This window comes from Sitophilus oryzae, unplaced genomic scaffold (assembly GCF_002938485.1).
Source record: "Sitophilus oryzae breed Bouriz unplaced genomic scaffold, Soryzae_2.0 scaffold_357_pilon_pilon, whole genome shotgun sequence".
In the NCBI taxonomy this organism is placed as follows: domain Eukaryota; kingdom Metazoa; phylum Arthropoda; class Insecta; order Coleoptera; family Curculionidae; genus Sitophilus; species Sitophilus oryzae.
Genome location: NW_022146926.1, coordinates 1,109,112 through 1,137,077, shown reverse-complemented (window position 1 = coordinate 1,137,077; position 27,966 = coordinate 1,109,112). Strand labels below are relative to the sequence as shown.

The 27,966-nt window shown below is 30.5% G+C and overlaps 1 protein-coding gene and 2 long non-coding RNA genes across 3 annotated transcripts; 1 reads left to right on the top strand and 2 right to left on the bottom strand.

Moving 5' to 3' along the window:
• Positions 1–591: 591 nt before the first annotated feature.
• On the bottom strand, positions 592–27,198 carry LOC115884758 (transferrin). Its single transcript, XM_030903428.1, has 12 exons — positions 27,029–27,198; positions 23,732–23,840; positions 22,635–22,762; positions 19,807–19,943; positions 19,457–19,601; positions 16,594–16,882; positions 14,696–14,856; positions 14,395–14,635; positions 10,388–10,581; positions 10,126–10,326; positions 4,377–4,608; positions 592–887 (listed from the first exon to the last, which is right to left on the bottom strand). Exons 1-12 carry the CDS (start codon positions 27,102–27,104, stop codon positions 686–688), a joined length of 2,115 nt encoding a protein of 704 aa, XP_030759288.1. The 5' UTR covers positions 27,105–27,198; the 3' UTR covers positions 592–685.
• LOC115884760 lies at positions 5,106–6,862 on the top strand. The gene is made up of 3 exons (XR_004050613.1): positions 5,106–5,361; positions 5,423–5,874; positions 5,922–6,862. It is a non-coding gene; the product is annotated as an uncharacterized LOC115884760 (long non-coding RNA).
• On the bottom strand, positions 6,944–7,956 carry LOC115884759. The gene is made up of 3 exons (XR_004050612.1): positions 7,751–7,956; positions 7,325–7,689; positions 6,944–7,170 (listed from the first exon to the last, which is right to left on the bottom strand). It is a non-coding gene; the product is annotated as an uncharacterized LOC115884759 (long non-coding RNA).
• Positions 27,199–27,966: the final 768 nt, after the last annotated feature.

Genomic DNA, 27,966 nt, shown 5'->3' with positions numbered 1-27,966 from the left:
TTAAATTGATGCTAAATATCCATGTTATTTGTTAATAAGCTTAGAAAAATAGTAATTTGCATTTCGGTGATTCCTTTTAAAAATTGCTCGATTTTCAAAAAAAAAATTGTACGTCACTGCGTTAGGATAATAAACTATTCTTTATTGATTCTGATAGAGTTTTTTATTCTCTTTAATTTTTACCTCTTGAAGTTTTTCGCTATAACGCACCGTTTTCGAGTTATTTACATTTTTTCCCAAAAAGTACCAAAATTCAAGATGGCGGCCGATTTTTTTTGATGACGCACACATCGGACAAATGGGGACTTTTAGTATGTTAATAAGGGTTACTAAGGCTAACTATTTTCAATGGTCGCAGCTTTCTAAAAATTTTTGCAAATTCAAAATTATTTGCACTGGCCTATATTAAGTTAACTGTTACTCTTGTGTGGAAAGCATTTCTGCATCGGCTGGAAGGAAATTAAGAAACGAAACATTTTTTTTTGTATATCAAAACAAGAATTTTGATGCATGCAAGAAAAAAAAATTACTACCCTGTATCTAAAAAGTTAAGATGTTTAAGACATATTATATATTCATATGAAGTTTTTTCTAAGAAAAAAACTAGGTCCAAGAATCACCTCCTTAAATATTAGCATGTCATTAAGAAACACCCTGTAAAGCATTTTAAATATAATTAATCTATTCAAATGAGTAATTTTAAAGAGAGTAAAAAGATCAGAAGACTTATTAGGACAAAAGGCTTATTGCTTGAAGAGAGACAAATCTGTTGTTTACTTAGTATGGAATCGTATGGTAGATCCATTTGATCAGTGTTTTTTACTGTAGGAACTTCTCGTAGTTTCGCTGTGGCATCATGGAACAGAACATCTGATACGCCATCGTATCTGTAGAGAATATTCAACTTTATACTTTATTCCTATATACAGGATGACCCAGTATTCCATGGAGATAGAACTACTATAGTCTATAAAATGAATAACTTTGAATTTTGACCGTTATTTTTTACCAACATGACAAATATAAAATCCCTCTATCAAAAAAGTTACTGATATTCTTTAAATTGAGTGCCTGAACGAATCAGGTAGGTAACTCTTTTTACTTTCGTGAAATAGAAAAGGAAAATAATAAAACAAGTGACAGTTCTTCCTCTTGTTGCAAAAATCAACACGAAATGTCATAATTGACAAAAGTAAAATGTCATCAGCTTTTGACATTTCTAAATATTAGACCAATGCCGTCTCTAATAGAACAGCCACGGAGCGAGATTTATGACGTCACGCTAGTTAGATACTACGGACTAATAAATATGTTGTAGAATACACGGAAAACATAATTATTCCTCGTATTTTTGGTTTGTATTTTAAAAGTGATATAGTTTACATGAAATATACATAATACACAGTTAATAAATACAATATAATATATACCTATTTATTGTAATAAATACTTTGGCAAATAAACTATGAACCATACAAATGCAGCAAATGTTTTACAATATACAAATAATGAATAGGTAGTACATAAGATAATGGGTAAAATGTAAAGTATATTTTAAATTTTGGGGTTTGAAAATCGATTTAATTTAACAAAAAACATTCAATATCTACTAATAGTGATGTATTAAGATAAGAAATTGCTTTATTGTCATAAAAAAATTTTACAATTTTGTTGACAAAGCTTAAAAAAAAGAATATAAAAAATATACAAAACTTCACTTAACAATAGAAAAACATATAAAACTAACAGCCAACATACAAAACTAAAACAATACTTTATACGATTATAGAAATTGTACATTGTCAAAAATTTATTTAATTAAATATAAATAAAATATAAACATACATGTAAATAAACAACTGTATATAATGTCAGCTACTAAATTTAAATGGATAGAAAACCATTTCTTAAATTTGGTGAATGTGTGTTAAATTTAGAACCCTAGATTAATGGCAAATCGTTAACCGTGTAAAAGGCTTTCTCAGTAATATGATCTCAAGGCTCTGCGAAATGCAGGAAGGGATGAAATGGAATTAATTTCAGATGGCAGATGATTGTGCATTTTTTTTGCATTGTACAATATGGAACTCTTTACTAACTTTCCAGAGTGAGGGGTTGGAGAATACATCATATGCTTTCTGCGTTTCCCTAATTGGATAGCCATGAACTGGCCCAGAGAAATACTCGATACGTGCTTGCGAACTAGGCAGACAGTTCAGTATGAATAAGAGAAGAGTTAATATTTTATATCTTTAAACAAGTCCCGGCAGTGAGGCACGACTGGTTAGCCTCGAGTGAATATCGCACATCTCTCTTTTGTAATTTGAAGATACGCTCAAATTGATCGCACCAGAATGGAAATTGCGTATCGGAGATGCGACTCAAGGGCATAATAGACTGTCCTAGATGTTGACAAATTAAGCACATTAGCAACTGATCTAAGTGCGAAACAGGCAGAACTTAATTTTTTAGCTAAAGCATCGATGTGCAAATCCCACTTTAAATAGTTGTCCACAACAAGGCCTAAAAATTTCACAGAATCAACGACGTCAATGGTGGTATTATCAATATTATTATTTGCATTCACAAAATTTATTTATATAGTATAATGTTTACTGCAATTAATGAACTAATATAAACTTGTCAAAAGATGACCACATATTTTTTTAAATTATTATTCTTAACACAAAAACTATCTACATTGACTATGGAGTACGATTTCAGCCATATTGTAAAATATTTGCTGCATTTGTATTGTTCATAGTTTATCTGCCAAAGTATTTATTACTATAAATAGGTATATATATATATATTGTATTTATTAACTGTATATTATGTATATTTCATGTAAACTATATCAAGGAATAATTATGTTTTCCATGTATTCTACAACATATTTATTAATCCGTAGTATTTAACTAGCGTGACGTCATAAATCTCGCGCTGAGGCTGTTCTATTAGAGACGGCATTGCGTCAGCGTTGCCGCAAGTTGCTAACCTAATAAAATTAACACTAGAAAAGCCCGCGGGAACTGTCAAATTCAAAGTTATTCGTTTTACAGACTATACCTACTATAGAGGTAAATTGTGTCTAATAAACTTATTTTGATTTCAAAAATTCATAGCAGTTCTATGTCCATGGAATATTGAGACACCCTGTATATTTCATTTTAGAAATAAGTCGGCTCTATTTAATAAAATTTTAACATTATTTTATTAACTTATTGTGACTAGACACCTAAAGACTAAAAAAATAAAAAAAATGGCATGACATCACTATACAGGGTGGTCCGAACTGTATTCCGGAAACTTCGGAAGCATATTCTGCAGATAAAAATAAGTAAAAAAGTTCATATAAAGGTATGTCCTAAAATGCTTAGTTTCAGAGATACAGGGTGTAGAAGTTTCATTTTTATTTCGATTTTTCCTAAATAATTTCTGAAGTGACATCAATATTTGGATGAAAATTGGTGTCTGGGAGTTTTTTGACATGAGAAATTTCATTTTGATGTCAATATGACTCCTACTAGTAGAGGGCGCCACCTACATGTGTTTTGACTGTTTTGAAGCGCAATAACTTTTTGTCCGTACCTGTATAAAATTACCGAGTGAAAAAATATCATCTGTGTGACTTTTTACGTAAAAAATATCTCTTTGTAAAAATCGCTACGAGCAACCGTTCTCGAGATATTTAGAATTGAAATAGTCAATACATGTCATTATTGACGAAAAATAAACACGTTGAATATAGATAGTTATTTCACTGAAATAATAAATTTGGGAAATTTTTATTTTTTTAAATTATTTATAAATTTTTCTGTAAAAAATGACAATAAAACAGTTTCTGTTGAACTTTTAGCACAAAAACATTTCAAATTTATGATTTCAGTCTAATAACTATTTAGTCAACATGTTTAATTTATGTCAATGATGACAGGTGTTGATAATTTCGATTCCAAATATCTCGAAAACCATTACTCGTAGCGATTTTTACCAAGAGACCTTTTTCACGTGGAAAACGTCGTAAATGTATATTTTTATACTTAGTAGTTTTATACAGGTACGGACGAAAAGTTATTACTCTTCAAACCAGTTAAAAAATATGTAGGTGGCGCCCTCTACAAGTAGGAGTCATATTGACATCAAAATCAAATTTCTCATGTCAAAAAACTCCCAGACACCAATTTTCATCCAAATATTGATGTTACTTCAGAAATTATTTAGAAAAAATCGAAATAAAAATGAAACTTCTACACCCTGTATCTCCGAAACTAAACAGTTTAGAAGATACATTTATACGAACTTTTTACTTATTTTTATCTGTAGAATATACTGCCGAAGTTTCCGGAATACAATTCGGACCACCCTGTATTTACCTTCCAAACATTGTGAATGAACTGGTGACATCTTTGTAGTTTTTACCAAACAGTCCATCAAGTTGCATGAACACGTTTAGAGTGTCCTTTAGCCACATATCAGAGCTATTTGCTCGTACCATACCCTGTCCAAGTGGTGCCCAACTCAAATGACAAGGTTTATTCTTATCTTGACAAATCACGTTAAAATTGTCGATAGTAACTCTAAATCTTGGACTTTCAGCATTTTGAGCTAAAAATATAATAGAATAGTACCGTATGATCGAAAAAAAAACAGCGTCAAAATCGCTATGAAATGAAGATGGCTATGATTTTTTTTTACCATTTTATGACATATACACATGGCCTAAATTATTGCATATAACGATATTTTTATTTTATTTTGGATCTAATATGATTCTTTTTATATTTTTGGACATATTGGCTTACTACACGACTAACTAATATAAAATTAAAAATCTAAGTGCAACTAGGCTGCTATTATAATTTTATTTCATAATGAGTGAAAATCAACAAAAACAAATTTCATTTCAAACAGAAAATATTGAAAACAATTTTAATAGACCTTTCCCGTTAATCGGATTTTCAGCGGTCATAATGCGCGGACAGATTTGGCGCCGTTCAAATCTGGTTATAAACGGAGTCTTTAAAGGCTAGGGATAAAAAGAAATGTATCTAAAGAAATGACGGAGCACGGATGTCGTAACTTATGTCTGTAGGATTTATGGTATAACCCTACTTATTTTGTTTTCAATTTTTGTTATTTATATAAAATTTATTGAAAATTGTCTTTGTTCTTCTGCTCAATCCGTAAATTATTGTATTAGGGCAAATTTCAGTTCACAATGCGTAGTTGTATAGTCGGTTGCTCCAATTCGACCAAGCGATGTACTGACAGTATATTTTTCATTCCAAAAGGAACTCGGAGAAATATATGGACTACATTTTGAAAACAGATTCACAAGCAATAAGCGACAAGATAAGAGTATATATTTCCCAGACTGTATAGCATACTTGTAACTTACATCAACAAAACTTTGTTTTAGGTTTGCTGGCGTCATTTTAGAGGAGATTTATTTCATTTTTCAACAAGGACATAACTAAAACCCCATTGCATACCACGTTTATATCTGTATAATAACGCAGAAGCCAATGAAGCTGTACAAAATATAGAAACCAGTAAAACATCAAAAAAATAACTTCCAAAACAAAGAATACTTGATTACCCGATTAAATCAGGTGATATATAAATCTAAATTTTTAATTGAGAACACAATGATAATGAAATAAATTATAATACAGGTGTTAGGAGTCATAAAATATAAGTAAAATATTGTTAACAATATTTATATTTTCAAATCAGAAAAAGGACCTATTGGTGCAGTGCACCAATACCAATATATTTTGAAGAAAAAGGACTAATTATTATGATTATATAAAGGACTAATTATTATGATTAATCCAGAGCAATAATTTAATAATGTATATATTAATTATGGTATGCTATTAGGTTTGATGATGTTAACATCTTTCATTGGTTTTTAGGATCTATATTGGATAAAAAGATCATTGAATAGTGTTTTTTTATATTTATTAAAAATAAAGATAGAAAAAGGCAAATTAAATGCAGGGGACATTATATTAGCTGATAAAGATTTTGAAATAAACAGTATTTTAGAGCATATTGGTATCAAGCTCAACATTGAAAGTTACTGGTATGCAGTTTCAAGACAATGACGTGGAATTTATCAGGAAAATTGCACATGAAAGAATACATGTGGAAAGAGCGATTAGAAGAATTAAGGCATTCAAAATTTTAGCTTCTAGATTACCAATAAGCTTGTTAAGTTTTATTAATTAAATTTGTACTGTGTGTGCTCTTTTAACAAACTTTACAACCATTAAGAAAATTAATCTTTAGGGAGATCTTCTCTTCATGAAAAATTTTGCTTGTGCTATAGTGGTAACTCCCGTTTAGACTTTTCCAAGTTTCCATAACGTTTTAGAGAAAATTAAAAAAAACATGTAATTTATCCGTAAGTCCTAAAAAAACCTGTTTCTAAGTTAATACAATTTCGTTTTCATTCTTTGGTAGAATTTTAATTAACGTTATATTTTTTGCTGTTTTAAAATGTTAAAGAAGCACAAGATTATTTAGTTCAATGCTAGAGAAAGGGTGATGATACTTTACTACAGCAAAAAATATGACGTTAATCAGAATTAATAATAACCATCTATGAAGGAATGAAATTGAAATTATAATACGATAGAAAATCGTTTTCATTTTTAGAATTTTTTTAAAAAATTCAACTATATTTAATATAGTTTTTTAAATTTACTCAAAACGGTATAGAAATTTAGAAAAGCATAAACGGCATTAATCATTTTAAAATGAGCAAAACTTTTAATGAAGAATGTATTTTTCTCAAAATGTCAATAATAAAGTCTCTCCTCTTATAAAGACGATCGGGGGACACACTGTATACTATAATAAAAATAAATAATATATAAAATAAAACATTTTGTCAAAAATCTAAATATATATTACTAGCATTATTTCATGATTTTTTCTTAAATACACCACCATATTTGCCATTATCTCCTTGTAGTGTGCGCCTTTCCAGTTGTAGAGCTTCACCAAACGAAAATTCATGAAAATGGTTCCCTTGTGGAGGGCAGCTAATTAAAATATTTCTAGTGATAGTATTTAATATGGGTAGATTAACTGGCATATCATCATTAGCAAAATCTTTCCCTCCCCTATTTTGTTGACCAAAAATAGTAATTTCTGGATCTGGAAATATAAATAGTTTTACTCAACACATATATTTCATAACTTGAATACTGTAATATTATTAGCATAATTAATAAAACGATATATGATATAAAAAATAAGTATAATTTTGAAAGGTCAAAAGTGAAGTATAAAAACCTGCAAAAGCACTTACTGGTCTTCTCTGTAGAAATAAAAAAAGATAAAGGTATGCCCTTATCAATCTTTTAAAAAGGTTCTCTTCTCTCTAATTTCTGTAATTTTGTGGGCAAATCATCTGTATCTTCATTCAACATCGCAGAAGTGCTATGAATAGCAATTTTTGTTACAACGGGGGCCTTCCTTCTCAAAATATTTGTAGGTTTTTGGAATGTGAGATACCTTGCATCTTCAGGAATTACTTTTGTCCCACGTGGCTTATTCTATATCATATCTTGGGATGTTGAAGCAATGTGCTCGGGAGTTTCATATTCTACTCTTAATATAATGTCTTGCAAATAAAATTCTAAACCCAGCAAATGATGGGAAGACTGGGATGAACTAAAAGAAATATATAATTTATTTTATTATTAATGTTAAAAAATAATAGTCAAATACTCACCCAACTTCACAAGAACAATGACATTCTTGTATGCATAAATGTGGACTTGACATAAAAACTATACATAAAGTATGAGGTTTTTAAATGTGATTGGTCCACATTTTAAATGCACTAAAACTGTAAAGCGTACGCAAAATAATAAAACAAATATAAAAACCAAGAAATAATGTTCGAAGAAAACTCTAACCAAACTTTATCTTCAAAACAAAACAAAATTGATAAATACATAATAAATACGGATGACAAGCCACATGCAACAAGCTAGGACCTACGATCTTTCAGTCTAGCAAACTTAACTTCATGCGCGCGCATTATGACCGCTGTTTTCGATTAACGGGAAAGGTCTATTATTTCTCACAACTAATAGTCTGTATTGCCTCCTCGAGCCTCAATGCAAGCTCTGAGACGACGTGACATACTCTCAATTAAGTTGTCCAGAAGATGTTGAGGAATGGCTTCTCTTGTTTCGCGCGCAGCAATTTTCAATTCATTTAAGATACGGGGGGATCATTCTTTTTGGCAATATGGCGTTTTAGTATGTCCCAAACATGCTCGATCACATTAATATCTGGAGACATCGGTGGCCACAACAGTTTTCCTCCCTTATACCCTTTTCCTTACAAAATTCGCGAACCGCTAAAGTGCGATGGGGAGGAGCATTATCGTCCATGTAAACAAATTCATCCCCCACTGTCCCTCGAAATGGACGCACAATAGGCTCTAAAACTTTGAATAAGAAGACTAAGGAAGGAGCATAATGCTATCCATGTATTCATGCATGGTGAACGGAAAAAGCGCTATAAAAGCACTCTAGGGTGGGGATCCTTGACAGTTCTGTTTGACGATTCATTTGACACATTTGAATTTGATTTGAAATTTTGTGGATTTGTCAGTCTTTACCGAGCTTATTTTATGTTATTTATTATTTATTCTACTACTGATAGTTGTATAAAGGTAGTAAATCTAGATGGAAATTGTGGCAGCACTTAAATTAACAGTGACACTATCGCGATTTATCGAAAAAGACTCTAAAATAGTTGGTTGTGTAGCGTGCGGTAGATCTCGGCAAAATTGAGTGAAATAATGGAACAACTTTTCGCTAGTAAGTGACTAAAGAATATACATACGTGTAGTAAACCGATCATTTATGAAATTCACTTAAATTAACTAAATTATATATTTTTCTTGCATTTTAGCTTTTATTTATTACTTGTCAAAGATTAGATGTCAAAGAATTTAGATACGTTAATTTGACTTACCTGCTTCAGTAGCGTATCGGATGTTTGTGTTAATAAATACTTATTATAACTTATCTATTTTTAATAGAATTATATATTTTTATAACAATTTTAATAACTACCAATATTTATTCACAACGTAAAATAAAACAACAAATTATTGAGTCTACCCCACGTCTACCCTACATCATAGTTTTACATTTTTTAAATAAAATTAGAACGACACTGATAAACCGGAATTTAAGTCGGCCATATTTGAGGCCCATCGCGGTGTACCTAAGATTTTTGATATGCTCCTTCCTTAGTCTTCTTATTCAAAGCTCTAAAACGTCTCTAAGATATGAAGCACCTGTCATTGTGCAATCAATAAAAACAAGAGCTGCATTCAAGCGTGCTAGTCTTCCAGATACTCTCCAGACCAAAGTTCGTCGCGAGTCTGACACTAGGCCTATTCTTGTTTCATCACTATACATGACGAAATTCCAATTAGGTCCATTTAGTTTCATCTCCTCAGCCCATTGTAGTCGCGTAATTTTATGCTGTAAAATAATCTTCGGAACACGTAGAGGCCTCCTTAAATGTCTCTCTGTCATGGAGTCTTCTTGCTATGTCTTTCTTGAAACATTTACTCCTTCAAGGCGAGCTAACTCATTTTTAATAGCAGTACTAGAAAACAGGGGATTGCGTGGTGCAATTAGGGATATTTGACAGTCTTGCACATCAGTAGTAACTCTCTTTCTACCTCTTCCAGGCCGGTCTGTAACCTCGTTTGTCTCCCTGATTTTTTTTAATATTCGCGAAACATCGCTTTGATTAACTCCTACAGTTTCAGCTATTGCAACTTGCCGGTAGCCCTGTTGAGACAGTGTTACTATTCTGACTCTATTAAACTGTGAAATAATGTTTCTAGGCATTTTAAGACCAAAACAATGGTCAAATTTCTTCTGAAACCCAAGAGACCACACATCGAAATGTGCAAGAATTTGAAATAATATTAGGTCTGAACGATAAACATTGTTTACCACATCCATTTTAACAAAAAAATGTTTATTACAGATTATCAAAGATTCTTTAAATTCCTTTCCGTATATTTTTAAACGATATATGCAATAATTTTGGCTATGTATGTATACTTACTTAAAACAAATTCCTTTAGAGAATTTCTTGAAACAAAGGCCACATCACCCACTCCACTAGTAAGACAGTGCAAAGCACCAATGTCACCTTTGAAGTCATCCTGGCAAGACTTCCATAGATGTTCAGACGCATTTTTGGGTATGTTGGGCACGCAAGATGGCCCAAAGAAGTTGGCCATTTCGTTATTGACTGAACATGGACCTAAAATCATTTCGATAAATACAAATTTACAGTTTTCTTATTAAGTAATAATGGAAAGTACCTATTAAATGGTATTCTTGAAGAGTTTGTACCACGGTATTCCATGCAACGCCATCATACACTGGGAAGCAAGCTTTTGTTCCTCTTAGTTCCCTTATACTTTTTATGTTCGTGTCTTTTCTTGTAACAGGAACGACGATGTACTTATCACTATCTTGTACTGTTTCGTAGAATATGGTTTTTAAATTATAGTCTCTAAAATTATCGTTATTAATTATAACATAATAATTATATTAGTGCATATAAAAATATTAACAAATAAAGCTGTTTTAATCTAAGAGTCATGGTTACTTTTCATAAGTTCATAATAAATTTTAGTTACTCGTGCAGAAAAAATATAATAAATCTAATTTATAGGTATTTATGACTGAATTTATCACATTTTGTCTGAGATTTATCTATTTTTCATTGAATTTAAAATGTAGGAATGCATTTATGATGCTACTAATGTATGTCTACCGTTTTTTAATCATTTAAAATGCCAAACAGGTAACAAAAAATAAATAAATAGGAGAATACCTTACATATTATTACCTATTTCTATTTTTGCTGTTTTTTTTATAGCTTTCTTTTAGAGGAAGTTAATCGTAAAAGGAACACTCTCAATAGAGGAATTTTATTTTAATATTGTAATAGATACACAGGGTGTTTCAAAACAAATGCGAAAAACTTCAGGGGGTGATTCCTTGTTAAAAATAAAGGGTAGTTTGCTTTATAAACGTTGGGTCAAAAGTCAATAATTAGGAAGATATCGCAGTACATAGATGGCGGAAAAACAATGTTTTTATTTTTTATCTTGAAAACGAAAAGAGATAGACTAATGAAATTTTATGGAAGCATTACTGTTATGAAAAAAAACTTTCTGGTAATTTTTTCACTTTTTTAAAATGAGTGGAAGGGGTTGAAATAAACTACCCCTATCATTCTTGTTAACGAAATTTAAAGAAAAATCGTATCAAACACATGCAAAAAAGTTAATTTGGATAGTTCAATTTATTTAGAAACTTTTTTATCTCTTGTGTTTTTTTTTGATAAAAGTCACCGATTTGAAATTAAAAAATAAAATGTAAAGCATTACATGTCAGGGCAGAAAACATTTTTAGATAAAGAAAAAAGGCTTCGGAATAATTAATTGATCGTAAGATAATAACGTATTGCAGTAGAGTAATGTCAAATAAAATAATATTAGAAACATCCTAAAAAGTGACAACCTAACCTAACCTAACCTACTAGATTCTTTATCTAAAAATGTTTTTTGTCCTGACATGGTAATGCTTTACATTTTATTTTTAATTTCAAATCGGTGACTTTTATAAAAACACACAAGAGATAAAACAGTTTCTAAATAAACTAAACTATCCAAATTAATTTTCTTGCATGTGTTTGATAATATTTTTCTTTAAATTTCGTTAACAAGAATGATAGGGGTAGTTTATTTCAACCCCTTTCACTCATTTTAAAAAAGTTAAAAAATTACCAGAAAGTGTGTTTTCCTAACAGTAATGCTTTCATAAAATTTCATTAGTCTATCGCTTTTCGTTTTCAAGATAAAAATTAAAAACATTATTTTTCCGCCATCTTTGTACCGCGATATCTCCCTAATGGTTGACTTTTGACCCAACGTTTATAAAGCAAACTACCCTTTATTTTTAACAAGGAATCACCCCCTGAAGTTTTTCGCGTTTGTTTTGAAACACCCTGTATACGATACGAGTGAGTTAACAGCATCCAATGAGGTTATAAGGGGGGAGGCGACATAAGCTATCGAGAAATGTACCCAGTTACGCCATATTGGTACTGGCAATTCTGACAGTTCAGTTTTTGAGGTTAAGTGCGTTGCTGCGAGTGTTTTTTTAATTTTCCAAGACTATTTTTGTGTTTTTATTTGAATATTTGGACTTTCTGAACATGTCTTCGTGGGTTGTAAGTAGTTGTTGCAGTCGACAACGTGTAGAGAGGAAGAAATCCACTGAAATTGCATTTCACAGGTAAGTGTAAACATAATACAGGACCTGATTAAATTATTTTCGTATTTTCCATTTAACTAGTTATGCGTTTATTAATTAAATATTAGAGAACAACGGCATACGGTCGAGTCGGCCGCTCCTGGCACGTATACGTAGACGTAAAGAATCTTTTACGTGTATAAAAAATAGAAAATATAGGGAATGCGCATGCGTACGTAAACGTTTACGTGTTTGTAGGCCGATTCGACCGTATGCCGTTGTTCTCTATTAAGTGTTTCTATATTGATAAAGTGTTTAGTTATTTAATACTTTGTTAGAGGCAATTAAGTAATTAAAACATGCCTCGACTTCTATTCTTGTAAAATAAATTCTTAAAAAAAATACTCTTGTAAAAAAAACAATATCTGTTATTTTTACTACATATACTTTTTTTGACAGGAAAGAGTATTTTGCTAGGCCAAATTTAAAAGTTTTCTTTTAACTACGGTTTATTTTTCTATTTTTACAATAAGATTTTGTACTTAAACATTTATTTACATTCCTTTTTCGCATCTGCTAGCATATACTATGTACAAACTTTATATAGTATAGCTTTAATTTTTAGATAAATATTATAAAATCAACAAAGTAAATTTACTTTTTGCAGATAAAGTCTTAACGACTTATATTTATTGATAAACATTTATTATTTTAATAAAATTTTATATCAGAACATTTTAAATTTAGTACGTAGTATATAAATTTTGCTCTCTTTAGAAAATTTTTATCAAATAAATATTATATTAAATCTGATTTTTAGGTTTCAAAAATCCCATCCGTCGAGAAGCTTGGGTGAAGTTTGTGAACAGGAGAAACTGGCAAGCTACATCAGGTAGTGTTCTATGCTCGAAACATTTTTCTGATAGCTGTTTTGACAGAACATCTCAATAAAATATCTCAAATAAATAATCATTTCGTAAGATTTCTAAATTTTAATGATTATCAAAATGTTAATTATGCTAAACCAGTAATCATGTTTAATTATTTTCCGCTTTTTTTCTAATTTTTTTTAAAAATGTTAAGGTTATTATTGTTAGATACATCAATAAAAACAAGGCAATTAGTTTAAGACATACTAGCAACAAAACAGTGTTATTTAGAGAGCGATAAAATTTAATTTATTTAATGTGTATCATTTTTTTGTGTTTCCTCCTTAAATATACATAGTATATAGTCATTAAAATTAATCTTGTAATTTATATTTTTGAAAAAATTGTAGGTTTTGTAGTTATTTTGATTAATTAATTTTTTATTTAAAAAAGTTGAGGTCATATTGTGTAACATAAAATATTTCAAAGAAGTTTCTGTAATCCGGCCCTGCTAATGCCGCCATATTGGTGCTGGCTTAAGCCACGCCTAGTGTTACCATTTTTCGCAAGCACTTTAAATGCTCATAGCGTCTCCCTGTATATAACCTCATTGACAGCATCATTAAGATATGCGTGTAACCACATAAATATCTTAATGGAGTTAACTCGCGTGTATTGTACAATATTTTATATAGGTCTAACTATAAAAACACATAATGAATTTTAAAAACTATTGTACTTAACTATATACCTATCCTAAAAGACAATTACCTTAATACCTTTGTTCAAATAACACCATGCATGGCAATGTCAATATGACAGTAAATAATATTGATGTCACTAGTTTAAAAAATGAGCGATTCGGAAGGTATTCCCTCTGACAATGAAGAAGAGGCATTCAGAGCTATTTCTGGATTGCTTCCAGCAAGATGGAATATATATGCTTCGTCAGGCATTTATTTGAAAGATTGTTCAAACTGTATCATTAACATTTATAATAAATAAGTTTTCATGTTTTTAAAATTATTATCAATAGAACAGTTTATTAGTATTTAGTAGGTATTTAGTGCAAAATAAATGTTTTACAAAATATTTTTTTTTCTCTTTGGTAGTCATCTAAACAAGGAGTGCGGTAATGAAAATTCGTGAGTTAAGAGTTTCTTAACTCACTGATGTAGATAAAATACACATACCTTTTTGCTGTATGAACTAAATCCGAAGGTACAAACACAATATCGGCAACTTTATCGTTGATAGCCAGCATGCAATGCGTCTTGTTATCTGCCTTCAAGCAATCTAAATCTGGCTCTATTCCATATACAGCAGCGGATTCTCTAAGCCACGAGCATTTGGTAGTCTCGATATTCGATGTGGTACAGATGCGAATTGTTCTGGGTGGATGGCACCCTGAGAAACTATTGGCATTGAGGAAACCTAAAGTATTATATTTCAAGTATCAAAAAATTCGATACAACCTCTTAATGTAAAGACTACCTTTTGCATTATGAAAGAACTCTTCAACTGATAACATAGAGTCTAAAGTTGCCACGTTGAAATAGGTGAATTCCAGTAAGTTCAGCAAGCTGGACTTCCAGGAATTATGATCTTCGTGATTTAATGTCGAGATGATCTTCTGGACTTCGGCAGCTTGATTTCTAAGTAGATAAAAAACAAACATATTTAAGATTAAAACATTATTAGATATTATTTTTTCTTATAATAAAGAGAGGGATTCTGAGAGAGGGAAACGACACAAGTTTGAGGAAGTAGATACAACGACATATCTAGGAGCCGTATTTTTAAGAAAACCAAATGTAACTCAAGAAATTGTGGCAAGAATACTGGCAGGAAATAGATCTGTTAGCGCACTACAGAAAATTATTAAGAGTAAGAACATCTCTAGAAGTTTAAATACACTGATACGACCAATTGTGCTGTATGCACGTGAAACATGGACGTTCAATGCAACGGAAAGTTCGAGGCTTGAGATTTGGGAAAGAAAAATACTGAGGAAGATTTTTGGAGGAAAGAAGATAGACAACATATGGACCAGAAGAACAAATGAAGAATAAAGCAATTATATCGGGCACCGAGTATAACTGAAGTGAAGCGGCCTGGCGGCGTTCTATTCTGCGGTGGCGATCAGATTCAACTTGTCGAGTTTGATCGCGTGATCGCGACCCCACTGATGGAATAGGATGGCGCACTACATATAGGTACGGCGGTGAACGTGAACGCGTTGGTGTGTGCTAGAATGATCGCTCATGTTATCGCTGCCCTGATCGTGATCGTGATCGCGGCCGTGATCGCACCAGTGTACGTGTAGCTTAAGAGTGGATGGGTTGAGAATAAAGGCGAAAGACAGAAAGAAATGGAGAAAGATAACCAATCAAGCCATGATCCTTTTAGGCTTTTAGATCTATTATATTATTATAATAAAGAAATCTAGGAAATTAAAAGAAATCTAAAAATGAAACAGGATCGACTAAATTACACAATGGCAAAAAATATATTTTAAAACTAATATATTATTTTTATAAAAACAATAATAAAGCATTAGCATTTTTTCTCGTGCAGGTAAAACTACACCTAAAAAATTAAATATCATTATTTAACTTTGGCACGAAAATAAAGTTAAAAATTAAAAGAAACCAAATATCAATATTTAATTTTGCAGGTAGAAAATACCGTTTGCTAAATTATGTAGAATTTATTTTAACATAATGAGTGTTTATTTAAAAATAACCACAAAAATAACTATCATTGATGCAACATGTCCCTACATCTGAAAGAATTCTAAATATACCGGGCGCGTCTCAAAAGTGACTCACCCCTATAACTTTTTTATTTAAAAAAATAAATGAGAGCCACCATTTTTTTTTGTATTTGCATCCCTTTTAGTGTCCTAACCATGATAATATCGGAGATTATAAAATTACTAAGTTGAAGCCTGGCGCATCCGCCACGACATCAGGAAAAAAAAATACTTTTTATTTTTTTTAATTAAATGAAAAACAAAAAATCCGGCGACGACAGTTTTTAGAAGAGCCAATTAGCTATCTTTTAGTAAAAAAAGCAACTTTCTAGAGCAAGTCGTTACCTCAGTAGAGACGACAAAGATAAACATTAGCATTTAATATATTATGTAGATACCGTGGGAAAATTTGCGGCGGACAGGCAGTTCTAGAAAGTTTTCTAAAATATACAGGAAAATTTAAAAGAAAATGTACGATTTTCAACATATTTTTTACACCACCCCTAAAATATTCGCACTTATTTATCACTCATCCTGTATAGAGACACCTAATACATTTTAGTGTTATATTAAAAAAGTCAACAGAAATTAGCAATTCAAAATGAACAAGAATTTAAGTAAGTTTATATTTACATACCCATGACTTGCAACCACGGGCCATGGTTTGACCACCCAAACGCAAGGATTTGACGTATTCAATGGCATTATAGTGTTGTCGGGACAGAGCAGGCTGTAATTCGCTGGACTTTCTTCCTGTCCACCGGGTGTCAAACCGAAATGTTGTCGGACGTCGTCCAGCCGAGCCCAGCTTATTTCGCCAGCACCATCGGTGAGACAGAATAAGGAGCCTCTTCTGCCCCAGTACTTGTCCTGCGTCGAGCACTTGCTCGAGTCGCACAACTGGCATAAGTTAGGGTATTTTCGTTCTAAAACAAAAGACAAGAAAATAAGAGAGAAAATAGTTAAGAAAATCAAATTTCTTGTCAAGTTTTCAAGTCAAATTTGACGGCTCAATTTTTTTTGACGGCTTGGCTTTTAAAAATATAGCCAAACGTTTATATTTAAATTCATCAGTTACTTTTCTTCCTTTAGCTGATTTGTTAATTTGTGCAATTTGAATATTAACAAAATTTGCTATGTCTATTGATGGACATAATTTGTACGTGGCCTCTTTAGATTGTTCAATAGATAATTTATTGGGTATCTCTTTAATTCTTGTTTGTAACTCCTGGACTCCTGGCATGTTTTTTAATTTTGATTGTCTATTCTCTAAAGTTAAATGTTTAATTGATTTTTTTCATTTTACTTTTTGAAGTATGCGCGGTTAACGATTCATTTGTTTAGATAAAAGTATTGTGTAAATAAAATTCAGTTTCAGTCAATTACAGTATTTTTTTAATACGACCCTGTCTAGCAAAAGTTTATTTTCTCGGAAATCTTTTGATACGTTTTAATCCGGCCCTGACTCGGCACCCATAATGGTGTTTTCAAGGTCAAATTTTATAGAAATTTTAAACTATGGGATCTGGGTAGAGTTAGCCTACCGTGTGATTTATATGCCGTGGTTCAGGTGTACTTGAGAAACGAAAGACAGTGTTGTGTTTCTCGGCAGAGTCGTCAGGGAACGACCGTTACGACAGAGACAACCTATCTATCGCTCGTGTCGCACTCGTTATAACCTAAAACAATAACACAACAATAACAAGACATTGTCTGACCGCATGTTTCAGCTATTTATGAATGAGATGCTCAGTCTAAAGTCTATGGACTAGCACTACGCTTCAACCGCCTATTATTACCTCAGGATTGTGACTCATTTAAGGCTGAGTCGACCTAGGCACACAAACTATTTTTATTTTAATAAAAATAGTCGGCTGATGGAACGCCGGGTGTGGGATTCGAACCCACTACCTTGAGATTGGTAGAGGAGAGCCTGTACCTCTACGCCCACGGGCACCTATTTTAGTTTATTTTATTTATTAATTATTACTAATTCATAAATAGATTTTGGATTTTTAATATTCTCAAATTTTTTATATACCAAATACAAGTCTTTCGAAATTCCCAAAAAGTGAGCTCTAAAATCGGAACAAAATCTGAACTTCGTTGATAAATAAATTATAACTTTATTTATGTAAAGTTTCCCTAACGAGAGAATGCTGACAGTGGGAGTTGTGATTTCAATTCACAGGAAAATTGTATTTTCGGTCATTGTCCGAATGTTGCCTTGTTACAAAAACTGCGAACGCGCGGTGTTGCCAGATTTACGTTTCCCTAGATTTAAGGAAAAATAGGAAGACGTGGCAACACCGCGTCTGGGGGCGCCGGGACAAATCTCCCAAAACCCTCAATAAAAAGTTTCAACCTCCTAGAGCTTCAAATTAATAACGAAGATGCTCCGCATGAAACTATCAGTAACGACAGTAACTTATTGAACTCCCCCTTTATGGCCAGCACTTATGGATGTACCCTTGTATATCAGAGTCTAGAATATTCTCGAATTTTACAAAAGCTATCTAGAACAGGTTTGAGACACGATATATAAGACGGAAGAAGAATGTTATTTTTATGTTACACTTTAATACGATCAAACATTGACGCCATTTCTATAATAAAAATTAGGATAAACTTTATGCATTAAAAATAGTAAATAAGTTTTTTTTGTAGAGACTGTACATGCCAATCTCCTCTCGGAACTCACGAGGCGCCACTGCTAATATACAGGGTGTCCCAGAAATAAGTGCAAGTATTTTAAAGGGTGGTAGATCTCGATGAAAGAAACATATTTTCTCTTTATCGTTTTTCAAATAAGTCCGAAATAACGGAGTAATTTTACTTTGAAAATCTCCAAAAAAAAAATATTTTTTGCTAAAATTTTGAGAACCACTGGATCTTTTCTGGATTTTTTTGCTTGTAAATTTAATCTACTACCTATGTTGCCATATTATCAGGAAATTATTTTTTTTAAATACAAAATTTCCAAAAAAATTTTCAAAAAATTCCGAATTTTCAAAAAAATAAAAAATAAAATACTTGCACTTATTGCTGGGACACTCTGTATATACTTTTATATACTTTTATATACTGTATATACTCTGTATATAATTTTATGCTAACCTAAAGTATGTACCAGGATGTATTTCAGGAAAATATTTTAATATGCTATATAGTTTCGCAGATACCTCACGCAGTATTATTCCATATGGTGCTTTCAATGGTAAAATACCAGAGAAAAATATAAATTGGGTGGCTTTGATAAAAAATTACTGTGGAACCGCGAATATCTGCAAAGCCGTTAAAAATTTTGAAATACTCTATTGTATTATATTTTTTGAGCCACCCTATAGAAGATAAAATATTTTCCTAAAATATATCCTGGTACATAATTTAGGTTTGCATTTAAACAAAATTCTCAAGTTTTTTTTTATTCTGGGAGCTACAGATGCCCGACGCACTATTGCCGGACCCTGTATAATAAAAAAAATAAAATCCAAACTTACTCATCTCCGTATCCAATAAAGGATTGTTGACCCATGGCCCAGCTTTGCAAGCTGCTCCAAAGAACATGGAAGATGCTTTAATCCTGTTTTCAGTAATCGTAAGGTATTGATCGCATCGAGGTGTTACAACTGAAGCTTCAAAATACTAAAGTAGAAAAATATCATAAAAAATACGAAATATAAATAATTTTGAACAAAAAAAACTGCATCAAAAACGGCTGGGGAATTGGGGAATGACAATCGATGATAATCGAATCTCTAAGGCTTAACCTCGCCAAAATTATCAACGATTCTCAGTTCACTGCCGCCTCTGACAACGTTTTTTTCTCTCGATCATATATGATATTTACGTTTGATAGAATTCTAGTCCAATCAGCTTCGTAGCCGTATCCCGGATGACAGTATTTCTTATGTCTGAGATCATGTTTACTTTTTATATTTGACCGATTGGAAATAACAGCGACTATCTCATATTCAAATTTATTATCTGAAACAGAATATTTATATATGTAATTATATTTATTTCAAGTTTGCTTAAATACTAAAAAAGTATATTTTTAAATGTGAAACATGGAATTTTGCAATAAATCGTTAGAATGGGTTTCGCAGAAGAAAAGTGCATGTTAAAATATTATTTTGAATGCGTATTTGTGGTTACTGTAATTCATTATAATTGGATATACCTCTCTGGTGACAACCATACATATACTATAGTAGCAAGTGTCTTGCAACGTATATTTTACATTCTGGTTACTTTAGCATAGAAGAATAAGAAGATATTATTCATTACTAGAAAAAGAAACATTTTAAAAAGTGGATGTTAGAAATCATTTTAAAGATTTTTTTCTAGGCTTTTTCTCTAGGCCGTGTTTTCTCTTTTTGGTAATTGACATCTACATTCTGCGAACAAGAGAAATTTGATAAAAGTTATGATATACCGGGCGCGTCTCAAAAGTGGCTCACCCCTATAACTTTTTTAGTTTTTCAGATAAAACAACGAGATTTGGTATGTTAGTATATGACATAAATTAGGATTGATTGACGTATTCAATTGTTTTCCGTCATTTCCGGTTTCACGGGAAATTACTATAAATTTTGGTTTTTAAATGGCACTCTCGGTATTTTTTACTTTATTCGATAGAAAATGGCACTCTGAATAGAAGACAGATATATATATCAACTTTTGACATTTTCGCATATGGTTTATTTCAAATTGTAACATGCTGATTATAATAATAATTTGTTTTGAAAGTGTGTGGTATCAAATTATTTGTAAAAAAATGCTTTTTCCAAATATGCTAATGAGTCACCCTCGTTCCATTTGAAAAAATTGAGATATGATTAAAAATACGATTTTGGGCATCTTTTAACCAAGACACTAAAAACATTAGAGGATCAAATCTATTTTTCCAAGGCTCCTTGATTTAAAATTAGTGTTTATAATACATCCATGCCACTCTAGATTAAAATTTAAAATTCAATTTGTTTTTGAGCGAATATGTCAAAAGTCGACATATGATGTCATTCGATTCTAATTTCATTCATTAATTTCAGTCACTCGATAGCTACACTTTAATTTTATTTTTTTTAGCCATACGTATGTGCTAAATGCCTTTTATTTGTTAATATTCTAATAACGAATTTGTAAAAGTTTGCCAAATATAAATTTATCAGTGATCATTAAACTACTAATGCCTTTAAAACCATGTAAAAACTATTAAAAACAATATTACTACACGTTCAATCACTTATTTTAATTTAATGTCTCTATTTTTACAACAAAATTACAAAATACAATATATAATGTACCATTTGTAATTTTTATGAACCTAGGTACGTGTGATAATATTTCTTAAAAATATAAAATAAATAATTTATATGTAACTAAATGTTTCATTGTTGTCTATTTTTAAATTTATCTTCATTTCGAACTTCTGTATGGAGGTAATGCTAGAGATAATATTTGATTGCTTCTTTTGTCAATTTTTGTAACAATTATTAATGTTTTAATATCTATATAGAAATTAAATAATATTTTTAATATACTCGTAATATTAAAATACGCATTTAATATTTGTTTTAAAAGACAGTTTAAAAGAAATTTTAATAAAATTTGAAGTCTGTTTTTTAAAATTTGTATCAATGTTCTTTTATATATCGATAAGAAACAGTCTTGGATGGTTTGGAAAAATACTTGCTGTCCTTTTTTTATCCAGTACATCATATTGTTCTGAACGTATTGACTGTGCTCTTCGTACACACGAAAATCGGCACCCAAGGCCATAGCTTGCCAACTCTGTATATGGTCATATTTTATGAATGACAACACATTTATAAATTTTAGAAAACCCTCCTTATTGAACCTCTACACCCACAGTCAATCCGTTTGCCAAAAATCGGCTTTAAACGTCAAGCAGTTTAAGCAGAATCGTGATTACTCACTGGTCATATTTTATGAAACACCCTGTATAAATTTATAAAAAATCTTAAAATATGTAAAACAACAAAATAAAATATACATGTTTAAGAGTTTTTCCGAAAAACTCACCGGTATTTAAATAAAACATATTTTAATATTTGAGGGATAGTTTCACCCCCTTGGAATTCGAGTTTCGAAAAATCCCTTCTTATCGAACCTCTACACCCTAAAGTCAATCTGTTTTCCAAAAATCAGCTTTTTACGTCAAGCGCTTTAAGCAGGATCGTGATTAATCAATGACCAGATTTTTCGAAACACCCTGTATACATTTTTAAAAAATCTTAAAATATGTAAAAAAACAAAATAAAATATACGTGTTTAAGGTTTTTTCCGGAAATTTGACCGTTTTTTAAATAAAAAATATTGTAAAATTTGAGGGGTGGTTTGGAACTGGAATTTCGAAAAATCCCTTCTTATCGAACCTCTACACCCTAGAATCAACCTGTATGCCAAAATTGAGCTTCTTACGTTGAGTGGTTTGAGCAGGATGGTGATTAATCAGTAGTCAGTCACTTAAGGATAGTATAGATTGTAATTTTAAAATTTATGTCCATCAGTTAATTATTGACAATGAAAAATCCAGTATGTAAAATGTTGATGTATTATTTGAATAATGCCGAGAAAAATATTAAGACTTAGTAATTCGTAGAATAAACCATGCATGAAATTATGGTTCTACTAATTTGTTTATTTACTCACCTTTAAAATATCTTAGTTCGTTTGTTACCAATAAATCTATTTGTGAATTTGTAGCTGCTACTAAATCTTCTGGCGTAAATACCCCAAAATCTGCTGTGCCTTTATGAATCCTTCTTAAACAATCTAGTCTGAGAGAATCACAAAAAAAACAGTTAATTAATTCATCTGGCAGAATAATAATTTTATTATACCGGGTGCGTCCCAAAAGTGGCTCACCCCCTATAACTTTTTTATTTTTTCAGATAAAAAAACGAGATTTGGTATGTTAGTATATGACATAAATTAGGATTGATTGACGTATTCAATCGTTTTCGGTCACTTCCTGTTTCACCGGAAATGACTACAACTTTTGATTTTTAAATGGCACCCTCGCCTCGGTATTTTGTTTACTTTATTCGATAGAAAATGACACTCTGAATCGAACGACATATCATATGTCAACTTTTGACCTATTCGCTCAAAAACAAATTGTATTTTAAATTTCAATATAGAGTGCCATGGCTGTGTTAAAAACACTAATTTTTAGTCACGGAGCCTTGGAAAAATATATTTGATCGTCTAATAGGTTAAAAGATGATCAAATCGTATTTTTAATCATATCTCATTTTTTTTCAAATGGAACCAGTGTGGCTCATATTTGGAAAAAACATTTTTTTATGAATAATTTGATACCACAGACTTGGCATTTCTCAAAATGGCAACTTCGCTTGGCACTTCGCTTCAAAGTGCCAAATAAACCATATGCGAAAATGTCAAAAGTCGACATATGATATGTCATTCTATTCAGAATGTCAAATCAAAGAAATCAAAATAAGTTGTAGTCATTTCCAGTGAAACGGGGAGTGTGACCGAAAATAATTGAGTATGTCAATCAATCCTAATTCATGTCATATTCCAAAGTACCAAGTCTCGTCGTTTTATCTGAAAAAAAAAAGTTATAGGGGTGAGCCACTTTTGAGACGCACCCGGTATCATAGTTAAGCTAATACGGATATTCAAAATCCAAAAGTACCGTTAGAAATTTAAGACTCTCGGGTAACATATTATACCTAATTAATCTTCTGTCTATTGAAAAAATAGTATAAAAAATTACATACCTGTCTAAAGCTATGATACATTCAACTTTGCTATCGGCCTCATCAAGTTTGGGACAAAACCTGGCTGATTTTTTGTATTCACCTTTCCCATCGACTAAACATAATCTAACTGAAACAAAAAATAGATATACATAACTGGATTTGATCTATAGATATGGCATCATTCTATAAAGCCAAACAAAAAATTAATTAGTATTTTTAATTATTTTTTTCTATTTAATTTTTAATTTTTGTATTGGGATATTATTTAACACAGTTTACACTAGGTTAGGACCTCAATCTAAGGTTATGACAATCTAACTAATCTATATTATCTCTATTATTGCAGTATGTATATTTTTACTCATACTAATATCTTTAAATTGGTTGTTTGTTATGTTGCAACACAGTTTAAAGTGTTTATAATGTAGATACAGACTTATATTCTTTTATGCACTCATCTTATTAGTTTAAGTTGAACTAAAGTCCAATCCAGCAAGAAATGGGACGATTTTGGTAGTCAAGATCTAAAAAATGACAGAAACTACAATGTAGTTTTAAGTTAAAATGACAGTCAACGACTGTAACCGTCATTATTCTATCATTTGACAGACATTAATGTCTATGTCATTACATTATTTGCCGGATTATTAACGAATTTGACTGCAATGCTCAAAAACCAGTTGTAGTCTCGCAGTTTGCCAGACGTCCGAGATTTCCGAGAAAATCCCGGATTTATTGGCCGCCACGCCTGTTTTGGTACACCTGCTGGCAGTCAGATGACAAGTCTTGGCAATTTTTTTTAAACAGAGTTTCAATGGAGTTCAGAATCCGGCTTGTTACACAATTTGTGCAGATAAGGTAATAGCTGCGCTATTCTCCATTCTAAACTTATTAATTATTATTTTATAATTACCAACAATATAAATTTCTGCGTCCATCTTATCAACTGACACTTTGAAGTAATTAAACCAAAAATTTCCTATTTTATGTAAGATGCAGAGATGTAAATTTAAATTTATTATTTTAGATTTGTTATGGACTAATAGACATATTGTAAAATTTCATGCCATTGTTAATTTATCCACAGTTCTATTTTTCAGTTTTTTTCGCTGAATTTAATTTCATGAATTGTTGTTTTTCGTTGTTCGTATTTACGTTGTTATTTCCTATAAAATAATTCAATATTTTCATGTATCATGTTACAGTAATTTTTCTCTTAAATATTGTTAAATTCAATGTATTATTTTAAATCTTTCAAACAACTTTTAAAAAGTTAAAATATTTAGTTCATCAGAATCTATATTATTTTTTTGTATGTTAGCCTTAAGAAGCCTTAATTTATTTTTATATTTAAATATGTAATTTTATATAAAGATTAAAAATCCTTTTTTTAATCTTTCTTTGATTAGTATAAATTTTTGACAAGTTTTATGTAAATTTTTAGTAAATGACATCTAGAGATTGACGTCGCCAAAGTTATTACCGTCATTCCCCAGTCCTCTTTGACGTCGTTTTTTCTATCATATGGTATTTGGCACAGTGTAATCTAAGTCTAATTTGTAATTTTAATTTGAAGGAAATTCTTTTTCGTTCAAGACCAATAGTTTCGGTTAATTATTTGTAACAATTAGTACATAAATGAAAAGCTATTAGTATGTTAGTCTAAATACTAAAACCAATGACGTCATTGACAATAGGTACCTCCCTATTTATTGAAAGCTATAATTGAAAGCGATTGATATTGTATTGATAATATATACGGACATAACAAGGTGATCACAATATTAAATTTAATTTGTTTATAATGTTGAATGTTGCGTTAGGGTAATTACTTGGAATTTTTAGATTTTAATATGTACCTATATACACAAATCAAATATAATTTATTAGTTCTATATATAACTTCTTAATGCAATGCTTTTGTACAAAAATGTATCAGTGATTATTGTAGGGGTTCGTTTAAGATATTTTATATGTTTTTAAGATATTTTTTATTTAATATGCAATTTTAATAATAATAATCTTTTTGCGTGTCAAAAGCAATTAAAAGAAATTTGTAACGCTGGTTAATTAATTATTAAAAATCAAATTGTTTTATTCAAAAAGAAAACAGATAAAAACAGAACATGTAGATATAGAGGTTCTAGATGCAATGGGATCGAAAAATACCGCGTCAGAGTTCGTTTGGATATGAAGATCGTTGTCATGTAAAATTATATGGTAAATGTTATCAATCGTTTTTCTAAGCTATCTTGACACCGCTTTTTTATGAACACAGTATTTTTAGTACGAACCTACTATGATTTAACATAAAAGTCATGTTGCTTTATGCAGATATACAATATTATCAAAAAAAAGAGCCTCAGCCATGGCTATGATCTGAAGATCGTTCATTTCTAAGCCAAATAGACGCCGTTTTCTTTTTCGATCATAGGGTATTTGTCTTTGTTATCATAGGTATCTTTCTATACATGTAAAAAAAGGTATACATTTATCAGACGTGCTGAGAGAAACAATATAATTATTACTAATTAAAACAAAGCTATCAACATATACTTACATACATCAGGCTTTTAAACGAAATTTTATCGTAAAATCCATATTTAAAAATATTTTAAATCGATATTAGTTAATTACTGATATTGAAAGAAAGAAACAAAGTATCTTCCTATCTCTTAAAAGAATAAAAAATACAGCTAAATATAGAAAACCAGATAAAATAAGGAAGAACCATGTTCATTCAAAATATGGTAAAAAATGCCAAACCTGCATATACCATTCTATAATGGACTGAATACATTTTTAAAAACCCATAATGGCTATTTCTACAAGGAAATTGTCTTCTATAATAATATTGGTATCTTTATTAACAAAAAAATAATTTGTACAACTGCATTTTTGTCCTTTGTATATCGTCTATAATAAATGGTTTGTTGACAGGATACCAATTTAAAAACAAATGTGGGTGTATGGGTATGTATATCATCTTTCTATAACTGATTACATTAAAAAACACATATAAAATTACAAAACATTAAAATGCATTGTTGTACATTAAAATATCTCTTATGATTTATTTATTAAACATAAATAAATTTACTTGTTTATTTCACTATTAATAGCATCTTTTATTGTACAAATATATGTGGATAATTGCATTTTTTTTTTCAACAATATAATAATTATAATAAAGATAATTATTTCTAAAGAATATAAATAAAATAATTTCTCCCTTATTATTAATAATTTTAAAAGATACAAATAAATTTAAATAATAAATCGGATTAAAATTATAATAAAAATAAATTGACTTACATTTTTTGGAAACGACCACTGATAAACCAAAGGCACATACAAGGAGCAACACGTTTAAAACTCGAAAACTGGTCATTTTACCGCCAAAAATCGGAAACGATCGACGAGCGAGCTGACCAGACAGACAATCCTGCAGCCAGCTCAGATTGTATTCCCATTATGCTACCAAAACGTAAGGTTGGAATTAATATTTTGTTCTTTCTATTAACAACAAACTTCAGAGGCGTAACACCGGCATCCGCTTAGATTAATTATGGATATACGTAGAAACAATTAATTATTGTTTGAAACAGATTTTGTTTAATACACAATTATTGGTCATGTGTGATAACAATTCTAGATTAATTAATCATATTATTTAGGTACTTTTATTATTTATTTAGAAAGATTTTATATTTCTTAAAAAAAAGTTCTTAAGCAAAAAAAAATTAGGTCTGTAAATTTTAAAAAAATAACGAATAAATAAATTGCAATAACAGCTACCTAAATTTACCCTGTATAGCTTGATATTTAATTACAGTAACCATGTATGTTAAACCAAATTAAAATTTGTCCCGAAAAGTTATACAGGGTGAGACAAAATCAATACTGAACATTGACCACTTTTGAAACTTATCCTACATCAGAGAGAACTGATATGATTCTTGGGTTTTTTTATGGGGATATGTTTTTTTATGAGGGTATGTATTAATTTTTCACATAATTAGAGGTTTACATCTAGTTTTAATTCTGTAATAATTAAAATATGTTTAGATTTTTTCAAATAATAAAGATTCACTGACGCAAAATCATAAAAATTAAAATATCTAGGAAAATCTTTGTCTGAGGGTAGGCAACCTTAATAATATTTTGAAGATATATAAATTCCCCATTGAACACCGGAAAATTATACTGGGTGTTCCGTTTAAAACAAAGGAGTAACTTGTTTTTACAAGTGA

Excerpts from the sequence above, each read along its gene's own strand:
- LOC115884758 (XM_030903428.1), bottom strand. The coding sequence starts at position 27,104 with ATGACCAGTTTTCGAGTTTTAAACGTGTTGCTCCTTGTATGTGCCTTT. Across the intron at positions 22,763-23,731 it reads TGTATCATAGCTTTAGACAG|ACTAGATTGTTTAAGAAGGA; the intron begins GTATGTAATTTT and ends TGATTCTCTCAG. Across the intron at positions 16,883-19,456 it reads TTTATTGGATACGGAGATGA|AACGAAAATACCCTAACTTA; the intron begins GTAAGTTTGGAT and ends CTTTTGTTTTAG.